Source organism: Mustela putorius, unplaced genomic scaffold, assembly GCF_011764305.1.
Source record: "Mustela putorius furo isolate JIRA1106 unplaced genomic scaffold, ASM1176430v1.1 tig00003863_pilon_pilon_pilon, whole genome shotgun sequence".
NCBI classification, from domain to species: domain Eukaryota; kingdom Metazoa; phylum Chordata; class Mammalia; order Carnivora; family Mustelidae; genus Mustela; species Mustela putorius.
The window spans coordinates 23543550-23567632 of record NW_025422015.1 but is presented as its reverse complement, the minus strand read 5'-3'; the positions used below and the strand labels follow the sequence as shown (position 1 = coordinate 23567632).

The 24083-nt window shown below is 38.1% G+C and overlaps 1 protein-coding gene across 1 annotated transcript in view; it reads right to left on the bottom strand.

Moving 5' to 3' along the window:
- Positions 1 to 23834, bottom strand: part of TMEM244 (transmembrane protein 244) — a 31698-nt gene extending 7864 nt beyond the window's left edge. Inside the window, 3 exon segments of the mRNA XM_045066219.1 lie at positions 2770 to 2895; positions 14887 to 14975; positions 23726 to 23834. Of these exon segments, the coding sequence (XP_044922154.1) occupies positions 2770 to 2895; positions 14887 to 14975; positions 23726 to 23834 (324 nt within the window).
- Between the last annotated feature and the right edge of the window lie 249 nt (positions 23835 to 24083).

The following is a 24083-nucleotide window of genomic DNA, read 5'->3' as shown; positions in this document are numbered from 1 at the left end:
ACCTCACTATTAATCTTCTGAAATATATTCTTATGAATATAATAAAAATGTCAGCATTTCACATGGAAATATTCCAGTGTATTCTTTTCTCTTTTTATATTTTCAAAAGTCTTCTTGTTTGGTCAATACTTAAACACTTTAGCATTATTCGTTTTCTCTGAATGACCAATTCACCAAATTTATCAAATCTTTTAATTGGCCTGGGCACAGAGGAGCCCTCCACTAGATGCAAGAAGAGAAGAGAGTTAGCACAGAGCACTCCACAACCATTTGGCTGAATGGACCAAGTTTACAGACTTACCAAAACTTACTTCTTCCTTTTTTTTTTTTTTTTTTGGCCTTATGGAGCTTATATTTTTTTCTCTTATTTTTTAAAAAAAATTTTATTATGTTATGTTAGTCACCATATAGTACATCATTAGTTTTTGATGTAGTGTTCCATGATCCATGGTTTGCTATAACACCCAGGGCTCCATGTAATACGTGCCCTTCTTAATACCCACCACCAGGCTCACCTAACACCCCATTGCCCCTTCCCCTCTAAAACCCTCAGATCAGACGAACCATGAGAGACAATGGACTCCAGAAAACAAACTACTTTTTTCAACTATTTAAAAATGGGTGAATTGTCTGGCCTAAGCGAACCAGAGGAGATCAGGACTAACAGGTTCTAACACCTTCAGGATTCCAGCCCCCCAACCCCTACACACCCCTGTTGTCCCTAGCCGCTCCTACTCTTTGCCTGTAGTCTTCCCAAGTCTCTTCTCCTTTTGCCCATCAAGCTCATCCCCCTTTTGCCCTTTGGTATCTCTCACTCCAGGTTCCCTTCCTCTTGACCCTTTGTCTCTTCCTAGCCTTATTCTTTTATTTATCCATTTATTTTATTTTATTTTATTATTTTTAGTTGAAATATATTTGACATATAATATTGTGTAAATTTAATGTGTACCACATGCTGATTTGATACATTTATATACTATAATTGGGTGCCATTCTAGTGATAGTTTGCACTTCACCCTGTCTCATAATTATATCTTTTTGAGGTTGGAACAATTAAGATCTAGTCTGTTAGCAAATTTGATGATTATAATACAATATTGTTGTCTATATTTTCTTATTCTGTGCACTCAATATCTAGAACTTATTACTGGTTGCAAATTTGAACCCTTAACACCTCAATCTGTCTTTAAGATCTGCATAGCCTTGTCATTTCATGATGGCTGACACAATCCTTTTTAAAGGAATAAGTAAAAGGATGATATCTTCTCATAGCTCTTTTTCTTTTGTTAGAGAATAAAAATCTTTCCTAGAAACCCCCATCAGATGTCCCAATATGTCTCATTGACCATGACTTGGGGTCATGTGCTCACATCTTTAACAATCACAGACAAAGAGTAAAGGGGTCTACCATGGTGGATTTAGAACATTGGGACTTTGTTCCCAGGGCTTGGCACCGACTGCTATAATAAAAATTATTAGCAATTATTAGCAAGGAAGGAAAAAGGGGAGTGGGGTCTACTACAAGGTAGGCCACTCATGATGTCTTCCAGGTGGTGGAATCAATATGGAAACATTGATTTGTAGAGAAGATTATTTAAAGGTCAAGAGAATATGTGAAAGTTTTACCTGAGTTGAAGGTTCAACTTCCATGCCCACATTTTTTTTTTTAAGATTTTATTTATTTATTTGACAGAGAGAGAGATCACAAGTAGGCAGAAAGAGAGAGGAGGAAGCAGGCTCTCCGCTGAGCAGAGAGCCCGATGCAGGGCTTGATTCCAGGACCCTGAGATCATGACCTGAGCCGAAGGCAGCGGCTTTACCCACTGAGCCACCCAGACGCCCCTTCCATACCCACATTTAATGTGCCCAAATTCCCAACTGTAGGGATAAGAATCTGCCAATGGAAAATGGGTGTGTGGTAGGGAACAACACTGGTGTTTGTACAGCCTTAAAAGCTTCTTAAGGGTAATGTGTCTTTGGGATTGCTTTACTCTTTATTCTACATATTAACATCAATTTGTTTTTCTTTTAATTTGAGCATTAATATCCTCTAGCTGAAATATTTCTAGATGGTTCCTATATTTTAATTCAATCTAAAATAAGATAAATAATATATAGTTTCTATACTAATATACAAACATGAAATTATTTTTCTTTCTATGTTAATATCAAAATTTAAATATTTTAAAATATACTCACTTGCTTTAAAATTTTACTTTTGTAATCCAAACAGACAATTGTGATACATATGTATAAGACATTTGTAGCTATTATTTTAAAAATGAAATCATAATTTGTGGGAAAACATATTTATTGACAAATTTTACATATAGGTGAGTCTACTTTTCCCCCAAATTTACAAAACACTATACATAAATAAAATTACACATTATAAAGTTATTTTAAAAGAAATGCTTTGAAAAGCAAGGCCTAATTTTTAAAATAATTACTTTTTTCCCACCTGAATACTATATTTAGATTTTCAAATAATAATTTTCCTATGAGCAAATTCAATTGCCTCTAGTCACTTCTTCCTATAATCTATACTCTACGCAGCTTGCAAATGTAACTTTCTAAAAGGTAATCAGACCATGACATTTTCCTGCTGCATATCCTCTGATGGCCCCACATCATCAGGATTCATTCATCCATTCTTTCATTTGACAAATAGTCACTGGACTGAGTGGCAATGCAGAGTGAATGGGATGTGGTCCCAAGCATAGAAACTCAGCCTAGCAGTGTTTTTAAATGGATAAGTATCAGACTCACCTTGAGGCCTGCTAGGACACAGATTTCTGGACCCCAGTTCTGGAGTTTCTGATTCAGTAGGTCTGAGATGGGACCCAGAAATTTGTGTTTCTGACAAGTTCCCAGGGGATGCTGGGTGCTCTGTTTCTATGACCACACGTTGAGAACCACTGATCTAACGGCAAGAATGACGAGTTAACAGATAGCTACCAAAGAGAGAGCTCTGGTTGGGGGAATTGACAGAGTGATGCTTTAATATTTTATTTAGGCCAGTATAGCCAACATATTATACTGTCAACTCATACTAAAGATTAAAAATTATTAATGAGATGTTTTATGGCTTTTGTTCATACTACATTTAGAAACTCGGAGTACTTCTGACAACACAACTCAATTTTGACTAGCCACCTTTCAAGTGCTCAGTAGCCATGTGTGGCTAACAGCCACATTTTTAGACAAGGCAATTCTAACCACTGCTATTGCCTTTCCTTCCAACCTCATCCCCTCAACCCCGTCCCAAATGGTTGATAGTGTAACTCTATTTGCTATTTATTGTTGGATTACTATGTCTCAAGCCCTATCACCATATTTTCTCAATTCTTCCACCCTTCCCCATCCCCACCATGATGTGCACACATGAAAACCTTTCTGGATATGTGGAGCTATCATCTGCATTTCACAGATTTGGAAACTGAGGCAAGAGAGGTTAAACTTAGCTCAGTGGCCTGTCTGTGGCAGGGCTCCAGCTCAGAGCAGCTGGATGTCAAAGCTCTTCTTTGCCCTGTACTGTCCTTCCTCTCACCTGCTAGGTTCTTGATAAAAGAATTTTGAATAGGCAATTCTACTTCAACACTTTCTTTTTAAAATGATGGAAACTAATTCTTGACTAGGTTGAGTGAATGGCCCAACATCATACATTTATTTAGTGATAGAGACAGAAAAATAATTGTATTCAACTACCAAAGGAAAGATAATGCTACCCAAATGACTGAATATATAACTTTATGATACAATTATTTTTGTACTTCAGGAAAAACTAATATACAAGAATCAAAGTTCATAGAAGTCTAGATATTAAGCAAGTGCCAAAATCTTTATTATTCCTTCAAATAACATATTTGGATCCTGAACCAAATAAAGTATAAAAAAATATGACATTTGGCTCTTTGAACTTGACTGAATATCTGATGATGTTAATATTTTAGGGTGTTACAATGATTGGAGGTTTATTATATGTAAATACAGATCATTATAAATGCAATTACTTTATTAAAGAGCCCCCATGTTGTTTTATTTATGCATAATAACAAAACTATTTTGAGAATAGAATATATATGCATAAGTCTGCAAAATGTGCAAATTTAGGATATGGTAAATACTTTATAATTTGCTTTCAAAAACACTGTCTGCTAAAAGTCATCTTTACACTGCCATCTTTTTTGATGCAAAATACTGTGATGCCATCTTTCCTGCCATTGCCCTAAAGACAAAGCATGTTTTTAAGGAGTTGATATTAAGGAAGGACTATACCTACTAAAAAAGAATAAAACTCTTTTAGTTTGAGGTCTCTGAATGGCCCAAACCAGAACTAGTAGATCCAGGTGGTGACTCCTGGGTTTCAGAGCTTCCGTGGAGCCTGAGTGCCCCAGCTGCGTACCTCATTTGACTCTCCTGCCAGTTTCCAAACTGGTTTGACTGGTATAGGAGTGCTGACAATACTGACTCCATCTTTGGGTCTCCATCTTGTTCGTGCCTACCCAGGGACCTCCCTCAGGGCTATGTGTTCCAGGCCCTGTGGAGTGGAGGTTAAAACGTGCCCGGACCAGAATGTGGGAAGGCTTGTTTGGATCTCCCCTTGGGTACACAAATGGCTCCTTGTTAGATAAATACCCTTTGCTCTATAAAGTCCGTGGGTGAAGGTCTGGCCTTGGTGGCACATAGCAATGTAGCATCTGGATTGTTACCCGCCTGATCCCCATGGTCAGTAGGTTACCCAGCATAGCACTCAGTGTGAATGTTATAGAGTGGCTTGTTTCATTGTCGGTCTCAAAGAACCTGCCTGGTCTGGAAGAGACTTTGCTATTCCTTCTCCACCTTCTAACTCTGGGCTTAATTCAGAAAAGGAAAACCTGAGGGCACCTGGGTGACTCAGTTAAGTGTCAGACTCTTGGTTTCAGCTCAGGTCATGATATTGCGCCTGTGGGATCGAGCCCCACATCCGGCTCCGTGTTCAATGCAGAATCAGCTTCAGATTCTCTCTACACCACCATACCCTCTGCCTCAAATAAGTAAAGAAAATCTTTAAGAGGAAAAATAGGAAAATTTCATATTCGTTCCATTCTTCTGGAGTCAATAGCTACCTCTCATCCTTCTCTTCATTATTATCTTTTGAAAATTTCTTGTTATGTCATTTCATAACACCCCAGAGGGATATCTTTCACATATCTTATGGTGTTTCTTCAAGGAATTAGCTAAAAGATATGGGGTCTAATTGTTCTATGATACCCCATTTTATCTGGAGGAATGGGGTGTGTCCCGTATGCTCACTAATGACAGAGTCTGGTCTGGTTCCTGGCACACAGTTGACTGATTCATTACAGTATTAAGGGTTGAGGGAAGCATGGCTGATTTTCAGGCTGCAGATGAGTTAAGGAGTATCTATTATGACAGATCAGGCAACAGGGAACAACACCTCATATAAGAGCAGTCTTGGCTGAACAATAAGATGGTAATCAGTCACCAGATAGTTATGGAGTATTGACATCATGCCCAAAGTTATCACACAGCAAACAATTAGAACAAGTAAATATATCCAATATTTACATGACTGTTTAAAGTATACATATATAGATTAGCTTACCCCTCAAAATAAACGGTAAGATTGACCTAGGATAATAATCACCTCTTTTCAGATGAAGAAGCAGAGGTTCAGAGAAACAAGGTGATGTTCGCAAAGCTGTCGGTGGAAAAGTTGCAATTTGGCATCATGTTTATTAACTCCAAGTCAGAAAGTAAGTATTTTGGTTCTGGTCATGAGGGCAAAACTATTTCACAGAAGGGAGATAACCTTGGCTGCGCAATGACACAGAGCTGTTAGTAAGAATCACAACGGTCCACACTCTTCATATTTAAATCAGTTCACACGACCTGTATGTGAGTGGCTTTCAAATTTCATTATTCTTAAGAAACACCCAGTGTTTTCCTGTGAAAATACAAAATTCCTCACACTCCATGTCTGCTGTTAGCATTCTGTAGATACTGAGTAGAGCTCAGGTAACTGGATTTTAATGATCCTCTCAGATGATTCCAGGGCAAACAACTACGGAGGCCGTAGGGACAAGTCCAGGTGATAAACGAACGTGGGTTTCTCCTATGGTCTCCTCCTCAGGTAGAATTTCTAAACGGGAATTGGACGAATAGCTGGGAGACCCGGATTCCTGAGCAAAATGGGCAAGATGGATGAGAGAGAGATTTCCAACAGGAACGAACCAATACAATCTTCTACTTCACAGATAATAAGGAAATGCGCACTGAAACAACAATAAGACACCATTGTTCTCCTGTCGGCAAGATATATATTTTTTTAAAGAATCACTTGTTCTGGTAAATATAATAGACATTATTCTAGACTGCTGGTGTGAGTGGAATTTAGTACGAGTCTAATGGGAAGCAATATATCGATATGTGGTTTTCAAAAGTGTGATTCTGAATCTAAACACATATTTCTGGTAGGAAATAGAAAAGTCTTAAAGGTGTCTGTCTTTACATGGTGAAATCATTGATGATCTCTCACCCTTTTCTCTGTATTTTATAAATTTTTAATGGAAGATGGAGACCTAGTTTCTAGCAGTAACAACTTATATGATTACAGGAAAGTTACTCCGAGTAATGTTTTATCTGTAAAATAAGGCAATGGTGTCTTTAAGCTTTGGGGGCTCATTATTCTGTGGAATGTCTAATGTAAACTATGGACTATGCATAAAAATAGATATGCTCACAAATACACAAGATGTGGTGTGCAATGTCAATGTTCTCACAGAACCTCTGAAGTCCATGCATGGATCCCAGGTTAAGAATCTCTAATCTTGGGGCGCCTGGGTGGCTCAGTGGGTTAGAGCCTCTTCCTTCCACTCAGGTTTTGATCCCAGGGTCCTGGGATCGAGCCCCACATTGGGCTCTCTGCTCGGCGGGGAGCCTGCTTCCTCCTCTCTCTCTGTTTGCCTCTCTGCCTACTTGTGATCTTTGTCTGTCAAATAAATAAATAAAATCTTAAAAAAAAAAAAGAATCTGTAATCTTAAAGGATAATTCCAAGTCTAACTAAGTGCACTTCAAATCCTAGTGGGGAGAGAGTATCCCCATTCCCATTAGAAGAACTAGAGACCATCAGTCTAGTCATCGTATCTACAGCTAGGGCAGCTAGCTGCTGAAAACTCTAAAAATATTATCTGTAGCATTGGTACTCTAAGTCATATTTCAAATTTCTATATGTTCATTAGACTCCTCTAGTTGAAGGGATCAGAAAAGCTCACTCTCTTAATGGTGATAATGGAAATGGTGTCGGAATCAATTAAGGGAACTGTCTCAACAGCTGTTCAGCTGCACTTCGCTACCCACCATTCAGGAGCCACAGGAACTCAGTAGTTAGGTACACTGTGGGGCTGGAGACTTAACATGACTGCACCGATTTTCCCTGTCAGGACGAACCTCTTCCAGTCTTTGTTTCTCTCTTTATTTCTTCTTTCAACTCTTCTCCCAGTTAACTACTTCTCTCTTGTGGGCAAACATACAAAAAAAGAACTCGATTTGATATAACAATCACTATCTGATATATGGCACCTGAGTTGGATAGAGCTAAATGAACGGGGGCTATCCCACCAATGACTTCACCATGGGTGGCCGTTTTTGAGTCAGCTGAACTTCTCTAAAGCACCAGGGATGTCCCATTAGAGATTTCACCGTGCACAAAACATGGTGACCTATGTAAAAAGCATCCTACAAATTGGGTTGAGGGAAGGGTCAGTACACCCAAAAACTTCTCAGAAGGAGAAGGCTGCTGGCTTATTTCCTGTTATAAACTATGAATAAGATAAACATGGGGCAACCAAGTTCAGATGTAGGCTCTCTATTAAAACTAGTACCATAAAGTTGGTTATGAGGATTGGGGTAGTTCTGGGGGTGGGGGAAGAGGAAACAAATTCTTTTGTTTCCAGGTACTGGTTAACGGTTTCCAGGTATTGGTTAACAGTTTTCAGTCAGTTTGGGTCTTCAATACTTCTCTAATCTCTGAAGTTCAAAAGGATCGCAAATACTCTAGGACCTCAGTTGCCTTTTTGGTTTTCTAAATCCCAGCTATTATTAAAATAATACACATTCATTAATTCAGTCCCCAAAGTATTCAGTGCAAAAGATAAAAATATAAACAAATCTGACTTTGAACCTAATGGTCATTGTGGAAATTTTGGAATACATAAAAACATGAAGCACAAAAAAAGTGAAAATCACCCATAATCTATTATTCAAACAAATCTCAGTTAAATTGCTACTCGGAGCTGTCAGGTTCTTTTTGTCAACATCTATAGCTTCCAGAGATTAAAAGTAAGTGGAGGCTTTTACATTTCCCTACCATACCCTCCACTCAGTTTCTAAAACCTGCAAATCTGATAGGAACTATAAACATCTTAAGAGTGTTTGTCTTTAGATGCTGAAATCATGGATATTTCCTTCTTCCTTTTCTACATTTTATAAATTTCTAATGAAAAATAAAAGACCAGGATTCTACATTGTATGCTACAATCATAGCAAGTCATTCATTCTTAAAATTGTGCCAAATATACAAAGATGTATTAGCCAATAAACCTCAGGGTATTTATATAACCTGCTTTTGAAAATTTAGGGAGTTCCCACTCTCTATCAGCACTTTTGATAAATACTTCGTGTTTGTCAGATTTACTTGGAGGCTATCGCAATGATATCCCAAAGTCAGGATCAGTCATGTGGACCAAATCAGTCGACAAATTTCTTCATGAAGTGTGTGTGTGTGTTGAGGGAAGGGATAGTGCTTGTGGAGGTGGTGGGAGGGTGAGGGCAGGGACAGAACAAGAATATGGGATCTAGATCTGGGGTGCTCCTGTGATGGTATTTAGGTGGCCGAGCTTCCCAGATTCTGATATCTTGTTCACATAAGGGTAATGACACGTATTCAATTTTACATACTTTGAACAATGCTCATTTCATCAGTAAAAAAATAAGTTCTTTCTTATACTCATTGAAAAAGTCTCTGGTATGGGTTTCATTAATAACTTTTCTGCTGCCTGAGAAGAGCTTCAAGTGTGGATTCCTGATAAGGATATTTCAGATGCTAATCAACAGCTAATAGAATGCAGATTGGCGTTAATCTACACACACATCTCTCACACTGCATTATACCGAAGTATTTTACATGAAATACACATTTTTCAAAATAAGTCTTTTTATTAATATTCACATTTTTGCCCCCTTAAGTGGTTTAAAATTTAACTACAGCCTTTGCAAAAATGTTGAGTAGGGATACTCTGAAAAGGTAATGTGAAATTGTAACATATTTATTTCTCAAGGACCGAAAGTGAAAACAAAATTTTCAGTGACCTCAGGTATTTTTTTCCCCAAACTCTCAAGAAAAGCAAGGACAGTTCCTATATAATTACAAAATTATTATTATACACAAGAAATTTTACATGGATACACAATATTATTTACACAGAGTTCATATTAAAATTTCCTCAATTGTCCTCAAAATCTAGAATCAATTAAATTTTCACGTTAAGTTCAATTGTCATATCTCTTTAGTGCCATACACGAGATTTGTCTGATGATTTCCTCATGATACTAATGAAACGTTGAACAGTACATCAAAAACTAATGATGTATTACTCAGTGGCTAACTGAACATAATAAAAGAAAAAAAAAAAGAATCTCTGGGGAAGAATTCTAATTGGTAATCTTGTATATTTCCCACTGTATTTCATGAGGAGACACATAGTATTATTTTGTCTCATCATGGGTGATGGTCAGTTTGATCACAAGGTAAAGGTGATGCTTGCTGATCTATTTTATTTTATTTTTAAAATTTATTTTATTTTTTTAATTTTTATTAACATATAATGTACTATTTTCCCCAGGGGTGCAGGTCTGTGAATCATCAGGCTTACACATAGCACATACCCTCTCCAATGTCCATAACCCAGCCACCCTCTCCCTACCCCTTACCCCCCAGCAGCCCTTAGCTTGTTTTGTGAGATTAAGAATCTCTTGCAGTATGTCTCCTCCCTGATCCTATCTTGTTTCATTTTTGCTTTCCCTATCCCCCAGGACTCCCCGCCCTGCTTCTCAAATTCCTCATATCAGAGAGATCATATGATTCTCTGATTGACTTATATTGCTCTGATCTATTTTAATTGCAGTCTTTATCCTTTGTTATTTATAAGTAATCTGTGTGGTTACACTTGAGATTATGTGAATGTCCTGTTCCCCCCAAACTTTTCTATTTACTGACTTTAGCACCCATAGATAGACTTTGTCTGAATCAATTATTTATGTTGGTGTTATAAAATGGTAATTGTCTCAAATTTTTTTTCTTCTACATATTAGTATATTCTTTCATAGAGAGATTTTCCTTCTTACCTTGAATTTGTGTATTTATTATTTATTCATCTATTTTTTGGTAATTTGTAGGGTTTCTTTATTTTCCATGTGTTATAACACACTAATGTCATGCTTCTTGTTGATGATGCTAAGATTGTCCCAAATTTGAGCACCTATATTTCTTGTGTTCTTTTCAGACATCCCCATCATTTTCTTTGTATGCCTTTGCCCTTGTATGTCTTCTGTCACACAACTTGATGTTCCAATGAGATAGCACCTTTTTAAACTATATTTCTTTTTTTTTAAAGATTCTATTTATTTATTTGACAGACAGAGATCACAAGTAGGCAGAGAGGCAGGCAGAGAGAGGGGAGGAAGCAGGGTTCCCACTGAGCAGAGAGCCCGATGCGAGGCTCCATCCCAGGACCATGGGATCATGACCTGAGCCCAAGGCAGAGGCTTTAACCCACTGAGCCACCCAGGCACCCCTTTAAACTATATTTCTATATGTATTTTTGTCTATCTGTGAGCTTTCTATTCTCTTCCAATGACTTCTCTGTCTTTCTATCTATTCAGAGATCAATATCACACTGTTTTAATTATAGAAGCTTTGTAGTATGTTTTAATATAGGTGCCCCCATGGTCCTTTGTTAGGGATACTATAGCTATGTTTTATGTTTATGTTTGTTTCCAAATAAGCTTCAAAATCTACTTGAATATCTCCGTAAAACAACTTTATGCTATTTTTATTGGGATAATATTAAATTTATTAGTAATATGGGAATAAATGATAGCTTTATAATGTTCACTCCTGCTATTCAAAAATAAACAAGATCCCCCAATTTATTCAAATTTACTTGTGTATCTTTCAAAAGCATTTTAATTTTTCTTCACATACCTTTAACACACTTCCTGTTAAGTCTGTTCTTAAATCCTGCTTTTGTTACTAGTGTTAACAGAAGATTTATCTTTTGGTATCCTCCAACTAGCTATTGTTTATGTACATAAAGACTTCTCGTTTGTGTTTTTAATACTGTATCACTTTACAGAATTTACACAATTTTTTTTATTATGTTAGTGCTTTTAGTGATCCTCTTCTATTGCCCAAATACACTACAATATCATCTGTAAATATAGTTTCACTTCTTCTACTCCAATTCTTATGGTCCCATTGCGTATTGCAACCTGATTGCATTGGCTAGAACAGCTGTATCATGAGACTCTTCATCATAGGAAACAAACTGAGGGTTGCTGGAGGGGAGAGGGGTGGGGGGATGGGGTAACGGGGGGATGGACATTAAGGAGAGCACATGAAGTAATGAGCACTGTATTATATAAGACTGATGAATCACAGGCCTCTACCTCTGAAACCAATAATACATTATGTTAATTAATTGAATTTAAATAAAAATGTTTTAAATTAAACATTCTAATAAAGTTTATTATTAAAAATAATAATTTATTTTCAAATAGTAGTGGAGTTAGTGAGTATCCTTGCCTCCTCATTCTTGGCCTTACTGTGTGAATGCTTCTAACATCCTCCATCAAGAAATACACTGGTTTTAGGACTACAACGTGTGTGTTTGTGTGTATGTTGTTATAGACATATTGTTACCAAAGAAGAAATAATCAGTTCCTATTTTATTCAGTGTTTTAATTAGTAATGGTAGTCAACTTTTGTCAAAGGCCATTTCAGCATCTATGAAGATGATTCTATAATTTTCTACTTAGATTTACAAACATGGTAAATTATGTGAATGGATTACCTAATACTGAACCACCTTTACATTTTTGGAATAAATATTACTTGCTCATATTGTATGTTATTTAGATTTTTACTTTTATATTCCTAAGTAAGATTGAACTATAGTTTATTATTTGTATGACCTTTAAAAGGTTTAGATGACATAGTAATTCTTGTTTTATAAAATTATCCGTGGCTTTTCTTTTTTTTTCTATACTCAGAAATAATTTAAGTAGCATTGGGGCATATGATCTTTGGAGTTATGGAATTCACCTATGGGAATTCTGGGTCTAGTTCTTTTATAATAACTTTCTCTATTTATTCTGTGAAAACCGGAAATCCTTATGTGATTTTGCAGAGCAGAATGCTACCATTAAGTAGAAGAGCTTTACCCTTCTCTACAGAGCAAATATATGTATATTCTTCAAGGTCTAGTTCATATATCATATCATGACTCCATCCCTTACTATCGGACAGAATCGATCCTTTCTTATTTCTTCTGCTTCCACAGCATTGTGCATATTTTTAATAGGTCTAATCACATTGTTTGTAGCATTCCAATTTAGAGAGGTTCCCCTTTCTCCAGATTTTCAAAGAGAGAGACATGGATTTAATCGTGTTTAATTCTTCAGCCTCAAAATTATTGTTCAGTTCTTGGTTAGAGGGCAATAAATATATTTTGATTAATGATGAGTGAAAAGAAGTAAAAATAATAATGAAATTTCAGTTCAGTATGATCTATAGTCTATTTGTAAAACAGGTAGATTCCAGGGTCAGAAACAGTAGGGTTTCTTTTCCAGTTTCTCGTTGGCAGGTCTATGACATTGGTCAATTACTCTGTGTTTTGTTTTATTCATCTATAAAATACATATAAAATTTCATGGAGGTTTTGTATTCAGAACATGTGTAAAACTCCTAGCATTGGCTACTGTATGTACTCAGCAGATCATAACTTGCCCTATTACTCCCCGTGTGAAAGTTTACTTTTTAGTTCTTCGGGCAATTCCAGAGAAATCATGAAATACGGCTCTCTCACTTGTAGGACCACAGTATCTGATCCAGACTTCTGATAGTTGTTCCCTTCAAAAGTATCTGTATGGATGAAATTCTCTAGTTCATGTCAGCGGTCACATGCAGAAACAGTGTTTCTCTGCCATTTTAAAATTCAACATTTGCTTTACAGTTGTAACTTTGCATTTAGTTCAATGTAGTTATGAAATATGTATCCTACTGGAGTTCTGAACAACAATACATTGTATTCTCAACAACAATTTAGCAGTCCTCATACCTGGGCTTTCTTCCCAGTTCCTGTGCTGTTTCCCTAGACAACAAATTAATTAAATGGCCTTTGGCCATGGCTCTTTCCCTTGAGTCAGCTTTTCTCTCATTTAAAGTATATGGACGGGGGGATTTAATTAGCCCAATGCCTGGCACATTGCATACACTCAATAAATGTTTGTTAAGTCTTGGAATTCTCTTAGGATAAAGGTCACTTTTGCTATTACTATTAATTTATGAGTATCTGAATAGTTCCTGAGATGATGATACTGACAATGAACAAGGACTTAAAGAAAGTTAACTCATAACTTACAGGGATGTATCATGAGATCGACTTTTCAGTAACTCACCAATTTTGAATGAATTCAATGTTGGCTTAATGTTCTATAGCTGTGATTTGACACAAAAAGCTCTGGGATTCTAAAAAATTGAAGACCTGCCGCAATTACTTGAATATTTACACTGGAAGGAGAGTGTGTATATGAGCGTGTGTGTGTATGTGTGTGTGTTTAAGCCCAAACTAAATATAGAGTCCCGATTCTTTATGTAAGCTACTTAAGGAAAAGGGTATTACCTTTTAATATTTTTTTCTCTTCAGTAAAAGTATTATTGCTTGTTTAATTCCCAAATTCTATATAAATTATGAATAGTCTAAAACACTTTTAAAATAAATTTTTAAAAATATTTTCCCTGAAATAATGTTTTCACTGACCTAGAAAATTTTTCTTAGCTGTTGCCATACTTAACATTTCTAACTGATGATGTATGTTGTGATGATGGCAGTGAGCAGAAAAAGCTTGAGTAAACACACACAGAGCTGATATTTTACTAAAATGAATGGAGCACTAATTCATAAAACATAATTTAATTTTTAAGTAAAAATCTGACTTTCCAGAGTGTCATTCCCTTAAGGCTAGATCTTTATAGGCCCAAAGCCTGTATGAATTTACACAGCTGCTTTGAGGCTTTGCAAATTTCCTTGTTTTAGGTGCTTTGATTTTTTTTAAAGGGGTATTTTTATACTGAAATAGAACACAACTATTAACACTAGCCTCAAGGGAAAAAGAAAATAACAAACGACCAGCTTAAAATGTTTCAATACTTCTCCTTTAAAATCTTGCACATCTTTTAGAGGTTGGAAAAATTAAAGCCATCCCCTGCCCACAAAAAGAGGAAAGACAAACTGTGATGAGTTCAGAACCCGAGAAACTGAGGTGCAGGTGTTCATTCTAGAAGGTTTGCCTGTGAGTGACACAGGGTCTGCTAAACGCCCCTTATCTGAATGCTTTAGGATCTTTTCTTGGGCACCGCTGTCTCAAGATTGCCACCATCACCCCAGGATGCCAGGAGGGCTGCAGAATGTTTTCTGCCTTAGCTCCCAGCCAAAAGTGAAACGAGTTGCCTCCTGACAGAGACACCATTTATAGAACGTATTTGCTTACACCAGTGGGAGGCGGTTACGGGAAGCCAACGCCAAGAAGTCATTCCTCTTTACCTTGCTCGGAGCGACTCTGGTCTGGAGAGCCATGGGTGCATCCTTTGTCAGAAAGGTGGCGAAAGGCACGCTCTTCCTACTGATGACATCTGGAAGAAGAGACAATTGCCGCTGTGAGCTTTTCAATTACTCCCAGAGACGAAGTGTGAGACGCAGCCGTGCAGGATGATTGGATTACACGGAATGAGACAGAAGCCATCTGTGAGCCACACGTAAGCTGCTGAGTGCCAGGACGAGCACCCTTCGGAGACGACCAAGTCCTCATTCCATTCGTAGTTTGGTCAAGTTTGAAAGATGAGTTGATTGTTTTTAGACGGCGTTGCAAATAGGAAGGGATTTGAAATACTCCCTGGCTGTAGGAGCAATGACTGTCTCCTACTTAAATTAGAAACATGGATTTTCGGTTAGGAGGTCCCGAGACTGTCTCCAAAGAATGCTGCTGGCATTCGTGTTGAAGCGTGGCCCGTTCTCTCGCGCGCTGGGCCTGCGGAGGAAAGAAATCATTCGCCCCTTCACGTCAGGGCAAAGCAATACATGAGTTCTGGTTTGGGGTTGAGAAAGAGAGTGAGCCTCGTGCTGTACAATAAAGGCCTGTACCCATCAGTGACGGGTTTTCACGAATTGCCAGGATACATGTGATACTGGAGCCCTACCTCTCTGTGCCCTGAGGCTCTGGAACGAATCCTTCACTTGCATTACCACATCTTCTGACTGGCACCAGCTTCCAATTTATAGATGGGGATTTATTGGTTTTGGGGTCCTTTACCAATGATAACACTTTCTTCGCCTCTTCTCAACCAATCACATTCTGCAGTACATACCCCCATTCAGAAGAGCACGGGTTCTGCTAAAAGGGAAAAGATTGTCTTAGCAAGCCCAGGGTTTGGTACCTTTCTTATGGAAATATTTTTAAATTTGACTTTCCTGGCGCCTAAGTGGCTCAGTCCTTAGTTGTTGGCCTTCCGCTCAGGTCCTGAACCCAGGGTCCTGGGACTGAGCCCTGCTCAGCAGAAAGTCTGCTTCTCGCTCTTCCTCTACTGTTCCCCCTGCTTGTGTTCCCTGTCGCGCTGTCCCTCTCACTCTGTTAAATAAATAAATAAAATCTTTAAAAAATAAAATAAAAAAATAAATTTGACTGTCATAATACATATTATTAATATTATCAATGCTCTTGTATTAATAGGACTTGGATGGATAATTCCTTTGGTACATGGGTGCCCTGCACGTCTGTTTGCATTATGAGTTCTTGCAGAAGAAAGTCCCTTTTGCCTGCCAGTAGGTTTGTAATAGCTCCCAGGGTCTGCTTTCAGATTTTGGCAAATTGGGAACCCTCAGTCAAGGTTTGACTATTCCGGTCCTGTGCTTTGCCCTGCTTGTGACAGGGCACAAGCTTTTCTTCCCGAAAAGCCCAGAGAGAGCTTCCTGGGAGTCACAGTCCAGTACAGAATAAAGGACCTATGCCTCCAACACTTTCAGTGTTTTGTATGCAATGCTATTCCATCAGAATTATTCAGAATTATCCAAACGTATCCTCTCACAAAGCTGGCCTGGTACACTAGGAGCCAACACGAATTTCAATAATAACCACTCCACTGGATTAAAATATTGAAACGTACTAATATTCTATAATGACACTAGGAGAAGTAGGTGGCAAATGAAACATACTGTGTGGAGATGGTGTGTATGTGTGTGTGATTCCACCTAAAACAACAAATATCTTTTATTTGAACCACTACTATGATCTCTTGTAAGCGGAGAGTATGATATAGAGACACATACACACACCCAATAGCTCTAACTCTGTTTTCCAAGTTTGCCATTAGATGGATAAAATATATCCACGTATATGTATTATAAGTATATGGGTGTGTATTCCTTCTCATTCATTCATTTCATTACATCCATGTGGAAGGTAAGGAATAAAATGTGGAAATCTTTTCACATTCTTGTATTCTGACTTGTGACCCTTGTTATTTTTTCATGTTTGAAAGTAATCTTCATGTCCCTTTGTGTAACTTGTATTCAGAGTTCTTTGCTGAAACCCGACTTAGCGATTTCCTTCATAGTAGAGACATTCAGAAATGTCGAGGTGTTAAGAAGATATTTTCAAGACAATGGTACCTAATTGAGAGCTGCTTTCTGATAAAGTTAGAGGAGAAAATATGTTCAGGTTCATGATCCTGAATCTTCTGGGCCAGATATGTTTCCAAATTCAGAAAATCTAAAATTTTAAACAGATAATAGAATCCATATAATACATTACATCATATGCCCAAGAGGTCTGGAACTTCCTTCTGTGTTCAAACACATTGTTTGAACAGCTCAATGTATGAATATTCACCCCACAGGGGATAAACAAAAACTGTAAATGATTTTATGTTGGTTTATGTCAGGTTTTGATACCAAATTAGTTCAGGTCAAGTAATATTCTACCACCCTAAGAATGCTAAAGTATAGTTTTCAGAAATTTTAAATTTAAGGTTGATAGATAACAAATTATAGACAAGTACCAATTTAATCATAAGAATCTGAAGACTGAAGGTTGCCTGTCTGGCTCAATCAGTGGACCATGTGACTCTTGATCTCAGGGTCATGTGTTCAAGTCCCACACTGGGTATAGAGATTACTTAAAAATAAAATCGTCAAAAAGAAAAAAAAAATCCAAAGACTGCTGTTGATGACAGAATTGCAAATACAATTTTAAATGATATGATGAAGCTGAAGATGCTGCTTTAACACCATCACATTATCCATAGGAAGTAAAAAAAAAAAAAAAAAGTACAATTCCTTTGCTCCCAGTGCCAGAATTAAATGAAACTGGTTCCCGCTAATGCTTCCTGCTCCTTCTATTTTAGCCAGCTTGGCTTTGGAAGCCTGGTGTTGTATATTTTTAGTTTGACTGATTTTCTCTAACCCATTTCTCCCTTTCACGGCCTCCTACCACATCTGTTGTTCAGCGTGTTCTTGAAATTAAAATAAAGTACTCTACAGGATATCTCTAAATCATAAAAACATATTAAGAACAAATAGGCTCTATTTTCTTTTGGGGAGCCATGGAAATACCAACCCAAGTTGAGGTAAATTTCTTTCTGTTTATAGCCTTCATGGAGTTGCCTTTAGGTTTGGGCCCATGTTAAAGAGAAGATATATGGATACATGCATAAGTACACACTGATTTCATTGTTTCAGATTTACTAGGTAATAAACTGTGTCTTGAAAGGTAAAGTCACAACAAGGGACAGCAACTCTAAGCAGTTATGGCACAGAATCCAAAAACAGTTGGCACGAGCAAGTTGTTATGTCCATATTTCCTCCCATAGACCTAAGCCAGGGCTACTAGTAACTGTAAACATGGACACATGAGTTTCACTATCTCTCGATTCCCTACTGTTAAGCTGGTTGACCACAGATCTGGCCCTACAGGACATTAAAGAGTGGAAGAACATTGGGAGGATGAAGGGAAAACATCTGGAGAGAAGATACATTGTATCAACCTGAAATAATGCCTGGAAAAGACACCTACAACTTAGGGCAAATTCAATACAGTGATTACAGAGTTAAAATAAATACTGAATGATAAACTTAGAGTCCTGACTCAAAGAATGGGAACTGGATCTTCAGTAGGAAGGGGCTCTGGAGCAAAGAGGAGGAGAGGGCGGCCATGCCGAAAAGAAAAGTGGAAAATACAGAGGAAGTGAAAGCAAGCCAATGAGAGCGTCTTTGCCCCAAAGGGAAACAGGCCGAGGCCACCGAGGAATGCTGGTTGCTGGAGGCCTCAAAGGATGAGCCAGAGAATTGTATTTTGGCTCAAAATAAAATAGCACTGTTCTGGAGCAGCGGCATGGTCGATAAAGTCAGCACAGAAGGAAAATTATTCTAATTGCAGTGTGGAATCAAAGACTTACAGAGAGGATAATGGTTGGTTTATTGGAAAAGGCCTGGGATTTAAGTTTGTTTAGATCTACAATACGTGAGGAAGATTCGATTTCTAAACACACGTTGGTGACAAAATGGGCTGTCCCAGTGAGAGGGGCTGAAGAAGAAGGCAAAACAAAGAAGAGGAAAAATGGCTTCCAGGTTTTGACAAGAAACCAAGGTGGTTATGATGCTGTTGATAAGAATGCTGAGTGAAATAAGTCAAGCAGAGAAAGACAATTATCATATGATTTCAGTCCTATGTGGAACATAAGAAATAGCAGCGGACCACAGGGGAAGAAAGGGAAAATCGAATGGGAAGGAATCAGAGAGGGAGACAAACCATGAGAGACTCTGAGCTCCAGGAGCCAAAATGAGGGTTTGGGGAGGGAGTGAGGGGGTAGGGGGATGAGGTGACAGGGGGATGGGCATTAAAGGAGCGTGTGTGGGGATGAGCACTGGGTGTTAAACACAACTAATGAATTGTTGAATACTACATCAAAAACTCATGATGTACTATATGCTTGTTAACTAAACATTAAAAAAAGGAGGGAGAAATTAAAGAAATATGAAATTAGAAACAATGTAGCAATGTATTGGGAGTCAACAGGTGATGTTTCAGGGCCTGGGCAGGCTCCAGGGGGCGTCAGAGTCACCTGAAGTGCTTATTGAAGTACAGGTGCAGGAAGTCGCCCTTGGAGTTTCCCATTCAGTTTCCCTCGGATAGCCCCAGGACTTGAATTTCTGGGTACCACATGTTGAGAACCATTACTTTAAACCACATACTCAGGGACATCTGGGTGGCTCAGTGAGTTAAACATCGGACTCTTAGGTCGTGATCTCAGAGTCCTGAGATGAGACTAGGTGGGGAGTCTGCTGGAGATTCTCTCCCTCTCTCTGTGTGCATCCCCTTGCTGTGTGGGCTCCCACGCTCTAAAATAAATAAATACATCTTTAAAAATCCATCAATCAGTCATGTACTCCAAGGTACATCCAGCGATGATGGAGGGCTGGGGCCAACGGCACAAATGTGGGAATTATCCACACCCAAGTCATTGGTGAAACTATGTTGTGGGGATTTCTGATTTACACCTTCCATCATTTTTATGCTCTCTATCATCTGTTTCCTTAATTATACTGCACGCATTAAAGTGAAATAAGTGTTGGGTCTCTGGCAGCTGGAATAAAAGGGACTGAATGTTTAAGAAATAAAAACACTTGTTCTGAAAATAGACAAGGAGTGCAGAAGGGAAGATTCAAGCATAGCTTTTGAAGGAGGCGACAGAAAGAGATTCGGCAGCAAATTGCAATCAGGCATTTCATGGAGGTAGGAAGAAGGACCTCTAGGTGGTTGACAGTCTACTGGAGAAATGTCCTCTCCCTCTCTGTGAAAAAGCAAAAAGGCAGAAAGTTTGAAAGGAAAGTTAATAAGTCTACTTTGTATTTTAATTATTGTCAAGTACCCAGGTGCTTCAGTGAAGAGTTTCGTGTACATATAAATTACTTCTGTGCCTAGCATATTTGCAGAAATCTAAATGAGATGTTGTTCCATTTAAAATTTAAATAACTCCCTTGAGAAAATGCCAACCAGATTGCTTCAACTAGAAGCCAATGCATAAACATGTATTTGTTATTTACTTGTTAATGTGTTCGGCATCTTTACGTATTTTGGTCTTTTTGCAGAAATCTGAAGTCCTCTGTAATGTGATTTGATGACCCTAAAATGAAGTAGAAAGAACTAAGCAAACAATATTATAGTAGATGCAGGGGACTATAGAGAAGCCCCCCACCACCTGTGCATTTCAGAGGTAATGATGACAAAGTGTGATACTCCATTGTTCCAAAAGAGTTCAGACGTGCATCAGCTTGCATTGTTTGCAAAATGGCAGATTGTGATCCACAAGTGCAATTTTTTTTAAAATGGTGACTCAGCTGAGGGAAGTTCGCCTGAGACCTAAGAGCACTGAAGGCGATTAAGGGGCGCCCTTGGCTTTGTTCAGCAAGCTCAGGCTGACTCAGCCTCGGTCCTGGCAAGGCAGCTGCTGGCAGAAGTGTGCAGGCATTTTACATGTTGTCTTCTGACTGGAACTTACCTCTTACAGGAATAATTTGAAGTTAAAATGGGGGTGGGAGGAAGTTCAAATTCAATGCTTAGTCCTTGAAAATGCACAACTTCCATCCTCCAACTGGGAAAAAATTGGACTGAAGACAGATTATACTAAAAAAAAAAAAAAATGCCCCTAGGGTTTCTTGGATATAAAATTGTTTTTTGAAAACAACAATATGATGAGTAAGAGTGAATGAATCAGAAACATACGGATTAAATTTTCCCAGAATTTGCATGGATTTGAAGTCATGAAGAAAAGGGCACTTGGCAAGATGCGTTTGAGATTTTACCCAACCAAAAACATTTGGGAAATAATGCGAGGTGCTTTGGTGGATGCAAAGTTGTACCAAATTCTTTCATTTTTATAAATTGCACTACCATAAAAAAAAAAGGAAGAAAAATGACCTAATTGTAATTTAAGGAAGACATGGAAGACTGTCTGTAGAGCAGCGAGCAAGTTCTACAGATAATCACCCGCTTTCCAAGGGATTAGGCTCAGGGAGTTCAAGAGTAAATCTCAGTCAAACGGGGACAAGTAGTTGTGTGAAATGCATATGTTCTCTGCCCACGGATACCCAGGAAATACACCTGATGCTGCTGAAACGGTTCTATTGGCGGGCCATTTTTCTCCCTCACCTATGTGAAATTAAAATCAATGATGAGGACAGTAATTGAAGCATGATTTGAAGAAAAACACATGGTAGTGTTTATCTGTATGTATTATTAGCATTTTTTTTTTTTTTTAAAGTACACAGCATGTCAGTCGCTGACAGCCTTGGGCTGAGAGCGCTGTAAAGGCCTTCTGGTACATCTAATATCAGGTAAGACAGCCAGATTTATATAAGCTTTGGCACTTCAGCAGTCCAATAAGCTTCAAGTTGCTTTATAAGCATTTACAAAATCATTTACAAATGATTTATGGGAAAAGTATGTTTTTAAAAAAACTCAGTTCTATTGTCTTCATTGTGTTGAATATTTTTGGGTCTTAGAAGAGTTCTCAGGGTAAGGTTTTTTTTCCCCCAGTGTCTTTCTCTGGTGGATCAGATAAAAACATAACAGTCATGTACGATCTTATTCATTAGCTACTTTCATGTAATAGCTTAGAGAGTGGCCATGTAGATAAAGACATTTTCCAAATATTCACTGTTTAGCTGAAAAAAAAAAGAGGTAAAGAAGAGGAACACAAGGCACAGTGAGTGCTTCTGTAGAGCTAGAGACCGGAAAGTATGAGCATCTTGGTAGTATTTAATCCATAGACTTAACATTTAAGCTTATACCACAGACACATGCAAAGATACTTGAGACATAGACCTACTCCCGATTTGCTCTTAACTCAGGGTAAGGGGGTTCCTGATTTCCTTACTTTGCAGATGGGCTCTTGCTTCCTGGAAGGAAGGTTTCTATAGTCATAACAGCTATCATAAGCACTTCATTTCCTGATGAACAAGCTAATAGTAAGGGCAACTTTGAAGTGAAATGCAAGATGAGCTGGAGACTCATTCATAGAGCAGGTCTTGTGGGATGTCCACAAGTACTTGAGTAAAGTACACTGCTTGTGGAAATAATATTTGAAATAGACAACAGTCCCTCCGTCTGGCTTCTTAACTTGGGCAATATCATATGCATGGAAGGGGAGTTTGAAAGGGCCAACAGCAATGCAAAAATGGGGGCATCTACTCAGGCGATGTTAAGAGAGACCCAAGACGCAAATGTTAGGTTTGTTTAAGTCTTTCTGTACAGAAAATATCTATCCATTCAAAGGGGATTGGGACCTTTATGATTCCAGAGAGGAGGTCCTGAACGCTTCATGAATGTCCAAATTCATAAATTCCACCATAATATACTATTTTCCTGCAAACAAAATAAAACCACAAGTGAACATGTATGTACATCTTCAGACACATGATTTATTTTTCTCATTAAATGAGCACATTTTTACTATTTCTGGGACTTTCTGAATCAGTTTTACAATTTGCTTTTTCTTGTTTCCACATAGAACCCACAGGGAAACTCAGTTGCCTCACAGAGCTAAGCTATTGTGAACCCTAATACACCACTTTTCAATATATCAGAGATTTCTATTTTTTTGGCTCAAAGTCATTAATTTCTCCTATCAGCTTACTTCATTTTCACTTTCATCATTGGCCTTCACAATTGACTTTTTCTCCCCCCAGGGCCTTTTAAGAAACAGACACAATTTCTCTCTTTTTATCAGACTTTCTACATGTGCCATGTTAGAGAAAGAAAAGATGCTGTGCTCAGGTGTGGCTGCTGCATGAATGGCTGGTTGTCCCCTTAGCAAAGTGGCCAGTGCATACAGATGAACTCCAGAGCATCTGCAACTTAAGTTGGGTGACTCAGCCTGGAGGTCACCTCCTCCAGGGAGGCTTCCAAGGCCTACCCCAAGTTACCCAACTTCTTAGATATTATTTCTAAGTGTGTGTTTCTCTGGTACCCTGAACATTGCCCGTGATCTTGTCGCTGTCCATTGTGATTACCTGGTTGCTTATTTTTATACCCATTAGATTGTAAGCCCTAGGAAGGCAAGTACTGTGTCTGATCTAGTTTGTTTATTTCTATCACCAAGGCACATAGAAAGGTTCCCAGAACATAGCAGGAACTCAATATGTCCACATTAAATACTGAGTTCCATTCAGATTTGTACGGTCCTTCAATAAAATGTGGTATTTGCTAAAGGACTATGTACATTTGAAAGCACAAATAAGATCAAGAATGTGCAAAAGTTGGCCAATAGACTTAAACATGATACAAAGATTTCCAGAATAAAGATATTCTAAAAACTACTTTAAAGTGTACCTTTTCTTTTAGAAAGAATTTTCAACAATGCAATGATGTATCTGACACAAGCTTTCATTTTCTTCTGTTCTCGAACATCGAATACTCTGTTGGCCGCTTTAGATGTCATTGAGAAACCAATGGACACTGAAACTTGTTGCTTTCCAAATGCCTAATGATATCCATCTTTGTCTTAAGGTACTCCATTCAAGAGACCCGTCCTTTTTGTCACCGATACCAACATTTTCACTTTTTCCATTTGCATCGTTTTATGAAATAATAAGGGGTAGGCCAGTAGATGATTAAAATGACTATTTCAACAGTGGTGGATAGGCCAGAAAATCTCCAGGGCCAGAAGAGCTGAGGTCTGGGAGGCCAG